This window comes from Lissotriton helveticus, chromosome 5_1 (genome assembly GCF_964261635.1).
Source record: "Lissotriton helveticus chromosome 5_1, aLisHel1.1, whole genome shotgun sequence".
NCBI classification, from domain to species: Eukaryota; Metazoa; Chordata; class Amphibia; order Caudata; family Salamandridae; genus Lissotriton; species Lissotriton helveticus.
In genome coordinates this window covers 1,519,288,370-1,519,294,552 of record NC_136065.1, presented here as the reverse complement: position 1 = coordinate 1,519,294,552, position 6,183 = coordinate 1,519,288,370, and the positions used below count along the sequence as shown (strand labels likewise).

The window sequence follows — 6,183 nt, the reverse complement described above, 5'->3', positions numbered from 1 at the left end:
CCTGAAACCTGTGGTTTCGGCGGAAATTAATAAATTTAAAGAAGAACTGGAAGGCCAAATTGAAAAACATGAGGATATTGTAATGGAAAGATAACATACCAAATTCATTAGAGACACAAAGGACTACACTGAAGGCCGCATTTTTAATTTTGCGAGAAAATTTGACGGATTGAAAGATCAAATTACATGCAACAGTATGTCAAGCATGTCAAGTAGCGCATCATCATTGGCCTCAATAGGGCAAAATAAAGGAGATTTAGTAACATCAGAAGAGAATACTAAGCTGTCTTTTTTATGCGACATGCGCCTCATGCTCCAACAACGTCAGTGGGAGCAGAACCGCCCCACGCAACAATTCCAACAATAACGTGGAAGAGGAAGGCAATGGCAGGAAAGAAAAATCAGAGAAGAGGAAAAAGGAGCAAGCCGTGGAGTGGAGATAGTAGGCACCGAAACGAGGAGCATGCGCCAGAGGAGGAAATAATAAATGATGACTTACAGGTGGTGAATCTATCAAAACGACCTATAAGCACCAAGGAGACAGCACTACTGAAAAGAGGAATTCACTTTTGCCCCAAAAGTCGAATGGATTTGGAACACAAGTACGAATCGACTTCTATCTGTACATCAGAAAAATAACACTCGCAAAAGCGTTTAAAGAATCAAAATTAAAAGAAAAATACAAAGAAACAAGAGTTGAAACATCGGGAGGTCTTCAAGTGAAAGACTCAAGTGGGTTCTTAAGTCTAATGAATATTGACACAACTGGAGCGGAAGAAATCTCTCTCCAAGATGTATGCAAACAATCTGGTGCAGGTCTATGCGGGAAAAAAAACAAAATCGAAATTTTATCCTCAATTAAGCCCAGGGAATAAAATTGACCTTTTCTAAGAGGCTGTGATCCAGGACCTCTATAATTTTATCCTCAATTAAGCCCAGGGAATAAAATTGACCTTTTCTAAGAGGCTGTGATCCAGGACCTCTATAAGTTAAAATGCCCCAAAAACGTCGACAATCTATCAAAGGAAGAACGAGAAGCATTAAAGAATCTATCAATGGATGATCAGATAGAAATAAAAAGTGCTGACAAGGGGGGAAACATTGTTATTTGGGAACGCACAGCGTATGTGACAGAGGCACATCGACAGTCAAGAGACAACTAATTCTATGAAAAATTGAAACAAAACCTAAAAATGAAATCAAGAGAATGATTGATGAAAATCTGGCAGAATGGTCAGCAAAGGGTTTGATCAACAAGGGAGAACATAAATTTCTAACCGTCACACATCCAATCATGGCAACTATGTACTTCTTACCGAAGTTACATAAAGATCAGAAAAAACCTCCAGGCAGACCAATCCTATCTGCTAAAGGAACCCTATTGGAACCAAAGGCTGATTACACTGATTATTTTCTAAGACCATATGTAATTCAATTGAGTTCCTACATACAAGATACGAGTGATTTATTGAGAGCGCTTCAAGACACACCTTGGCAAGCATAATATTATTTAATAACGATGGATGTTATTGCCCTTCATACAAACATTGGAAATGAAATTGGAGAAAATGCTTGCAATTACTTCCTTCAAGACAGAAATCTCAAATACAGTGATCATAACAAAATGTTGTTGAAAATGATATCATTCTGTTTGAGTGAAAATGTTTTCACCTAATGGGGAAGAATTATTTCGACAAAAAAGCGGGGTTGCAATGGGATTTGCCTTCAGTCCTAGCTAGACGTGTCTCACCATGGGAGCAGGAGAAAGCGTGGAATTCAACACACGATCAGTTTGTCAACAAAATCGTCAGTTGGAAAAGATTAATTGATGATTTACTGATAATTTGGGATGGGACGGTAGCAGAGTTCCAGGAAACTTTGAAATCCTCAACAATTGCACAAAGGATCTAAAATTCACATATGCAATGAGTAAAGAAAGAGTGGTAATCCTGGATACAGAGATCTATATTAAGGAGAACTAAATCCATACAACACTACACAGAAATTCAACAGCCACAAATGCCACCCTTGAAGCAACTAGCTTCCACCAGAACACACTAATCTCCAGTAGTCCATATGGAGAATTTTTAAGGATCCGTAGGATCTGTAGTGAAGAAGATGATTGGAGAAAACAAAGTGGGAAAACAGTGGAGCGCCTCAAGAGAAGACACTACAAATCAATTGTGGTATCAAAATGCTGGAAGAGAGCAAACTCCAGAACACGAGTGGAGTGCCTAGCAGCGAAAATCCCATCTGACACAAAGACAACAGAAAAAATACGGACTTTAAAAAATTGACTTTAAATTTAAATATACTTCCAAAGTATGAAACTACCTTATTTTTACATATATGTCACCCCTAATATCTACTCTAGGTGCTGCCAGGGTAGGGTGCCATATACAAATAAGCAAGGAGATTTAAAAGATGTTTAATATGCCCTTGTGAGGGAAGGAATGCCTAATATGTTTTTCCACATTGTTGTATTGAAGCTCCATAGGCTAACATGATTACTGTAATAAACTATAACTATTGACAGGAGTGAGCTAGAAATATATTTCAAGGACTTAAAAGATTGGTAATGATAACTCCAACTTGCCTGTGTTGAATTTATCATAACTAGTACAGAAAAGATAGAACTTTATTTTCTGTCAGCCAAAATCCAGGCTTCTAGCAGCCTCTCCTGATTGGCCAGTCTTGCCAGGCCGAGCCAAACTGCTTTGATAAGGTGATACGTCGCCTGCATAGAAACAGACAATATCTGGTGAGAGGGAGATCTGCAGCTGCAAAGAACAGGCCAGGAAGGCGGCTGGGTAAACAAACTGATCTTCAAAGAGAGCAGGACAGCAGGGCTGCCAGCTATGCCTACTCCCTCTTCCTGTACCCCCCCCCCCAGTCATATGGGAGCCCCAGGAATGGAATTTGCAAGAAGTCTGGAAAGGGAGTATTAAGGGAAATATTAGTAGGTTGACCATTTTGAATTAGAAAGTACAATGCTTTGCGGGACAAGACTATGCCACATTTTGGAGGAAGCTGTCATACTTTTGGTTGGCACCCTGGACTCTATTGGACAGGGGGTCCCCCAACTTGTCACCCACACAAAACTGGAGAAATATGGGAGAGTTGCATACCAACTCAGATCTGCTCCCTGAAGCTAAAAGAAGAAGAAGCACCGCCCTGCTGGAACCCTGGTCTACACCAAGAAGCCTGCCCTCTGAATGACTGCACCTGCACACACTGAGGAACTACAGCCCTAAAGACTTTGCCTTGCTTCAGAAAGCAACAAGTTAAAAGAGCTCCACCTGCATCATCTCCCACATGAAGAAAGCTGCTGACCACCTTCAACTAGACTTTAAAGGATTTGGCCAGATGCATGTTGGAAACTGCAGTCCCAACTTTCGAGGAGTAACTCAGAGACTCTGGAACCTTGGATTTTTGTTGTGAACATTTTGAACCCTCAATAGGAACTTTAGGAAGAAGTTCCAGAAGTTTGGACTAGTTTGGGGCAAATATTGGAAAAAGCTCCATAAGGTGGTCAACATGACATTGAGAGTCAAGCTGACTAAGTCGAACTGCGGCTCAGCTTGTATTTCAGGACGTCCTGCTGAAAGCTCAAGACTTCCAGGAGTTGACCGGGGGTTCCCGCTGAACCAGGCCGACAATGCTACTGCAAATCAAGCCTGCTGGCAAGGCCCTACTGATGTTTAGAGAAAATCCTCCAGAAAAGTTTCCAAGTGTGAAGATTTTGACCGAGGCCCCGAGATTAGTGCGTCCGACCAAGGCTCCATCGTGGTTGGACTCAAACTTTGACTTTGTCCTGGTCAAGCGCAACCAGATGTTTCAAATAGGCGATTATTGGTTTTAAGCAGTAGAAAGCGCTTATTCTTTCAAAAATTCATATCCCCTATTCCCTACATTGTAGTTTTGCTGTTTCAGTGTCATTTGAAATGTTTTAAAATTGGTGGGGATTTTAATTGGGTGTTGTGTCTTACTTGTTTAGTGTATTGGTGTTTTTGAATGCTTTACACAACTGTCTCCTAAGCCAAGCCTGCCTGCTCATTGTCAGCTACCAAGGGTTGAGAAAGGGAATAATTTATTGAGACCTTGTTTGGGTCTTATATTGTGCTGGAGGCCATATTGCTAGTGATAGCTATATACTTACCCCTACTAATAACCCACCTTCCAACATGAACACAAATTAGGAAATCTGTTGTTGCTATCAGCAAATTTGAAAATGCAGCACTGTAAGAGATTGATTAATCTTTATAATAAACCTATCAAATTGCTAAAGTGGAGAGGCAGATCTGACAACTGCTGCCCAAGATGTTTCTTTACCCGGAGCTGATATAGTACATAGGTTTATAAGTTAGTCTAACCGTTATTCATCCTGTAATTCAATTATAGACTTTACGTCTTAACTATTACATTTATCGGTTGTCCCTACCTTAGAATTGATTGTGTTAGGAATCGATAACATATCTGTTGATCTAGCCTCATCTTATAAAGCAATGTTTGTAGACATAATAATTGCATATGGTTTGTATTGCTACTTCATGGCTGGATGCTAATCCCTCCTCCCATGACTTTTTTCAATTGTGAGCCTGATATATTGTATGCTTAAATTCAGAATATTCACTTTATCAGTGTATGGATCTTGCTCAGAATTGGGAGTCCCCAAAAGCAATCAGCAGGAATATCATTAGTTGTTTTAGAATGCAAAGAAGGAGAATGTTTGTATAATAGCATTTATTGTAAACTTTTAATCATGTACCAGTGGCTTTTAGTCTTTTTAATTTAAAAAGAATATGTATGAATTTGAACTTTACATTTTCTAAGAAAAAAATAAAAAGAACCATAATATTTAACGACATGAATGCACCAACTTCTTCCTAAAATATACTAATTATTTTATTATATTTTTCCAGGTTTTATATTCTCAGATGTACTTGTCATACTATTTCTTCTTGCAAATATGGAATTCTACAACATTGTTCAAGGGACATTATACTTTATTGTGACATTCACTGGCATTGTGGGTAACATCCTCATCCTGCTTTTTATTTCCCTTGCTGCCTACCAGGAAGGCAAGCACACAACCTCAGAGGTCATTTTCTCCCAGCTGGCTGTGGCAAATGTTATTGTGTACCTAACCCGCACACTCCCAGATGTGCTCTTCAGGTTTGGACTTAAAAACTTCTTTGACGACGCCAGCTGCAAGATCACAGCCTTGGCCTTCGGGACATCTAGAGGAATGTCCATAGGTTTGACTTGTCTACTGAGCTGCTTCCAGTGTGCCATTCTTAGTGGAACCAAAAGAAATGTAAGTGAGAAGCAAAAGATTCATAGATGTGTTAACCCAGTCACGGCGATCCTATATGTAATAAATATAGCAGTCAATATAGATTCAACCATTTTTGCAACCAACCCCTACAACTTTACAGACATGAAGTATGTATTCAATCCTGGTTTCTGCATTATAGTTTACCCAGGAAAGCTGGCCTTTGAAGCCAAAGGATATGCCACAGTGACCATGGATCTTTTCCTTGTGATTGTGATGGCACTAGCCAGCTGCCAAATCTTGCTGATCCTTTATAAGCACAGGAAGAAAATGCAAGGTGTTAGAAGCTCTAGCCAAAGCCAGACAGGTGCTGAGTCTCAAGCGGCACAGAGCGTAGTGCTACTGGTCTTCTGCTACACCATTTTCTTTGGAATTGACAATGCCCTCAGGTTGTACCAAACTACGTCCAATGAGATCCTCACTATGCTGTCAGATATCCGTGTTTTTTTCACCATGTGTTATGGCTCTGCATTTCCCATTATTCTCCTCTTTTGCAACAACAAAATTAAAAACATAGCAGTGTACTTGTTGTTTGAAAAAACCAAAACAGCTAAAGCTACAGTTTTTTATGTTTCTCCATAAAAACATTAATCTATTTAATTTGTATAGATGTTACAAATCTCTTGCTTATTTAGGTTGGGGCTGCATTTTCTTAACTGTCTTAAGATCTTAACGCTAGAGGGTGAGATCAGAGGAGAACATGAAGGATATTGGATAAATGGACTACACCTTTGAAGATGTCAAGTAAACTTTGACCTCTACACTTTTTAATATTAAATCTTCATATCGAAATTCCTGGCAATTCTGCCAAGCCCACAATCATACAGAAGTTTAAAAGTGTCTGTCTT

General features: G+C 39.5%; 1 protein-coding gene across 1 annotated transcript; it reads left to right on the top strand.

Moving 5' to 3' along the window:
• The first annotated feature begins 4,969 nt into the window (after positions 1–4,969).
• LOC144752681 (olfactory receptor class A-like protein 1) lies at positions 4,970–5,917 on the top strand. Its single transcript, XM_078640550.1, has one exon. The coding sequence runs from the start codon at positions 4,970–4,972 to the stop codon at positions 5,915–5,917; it is 948 nt and encodes a 315-aa protein (XP_078496676.1).
• The last annotated feature ends 266 nt before the right edge of the window (positions 5,918–6,183 follow it).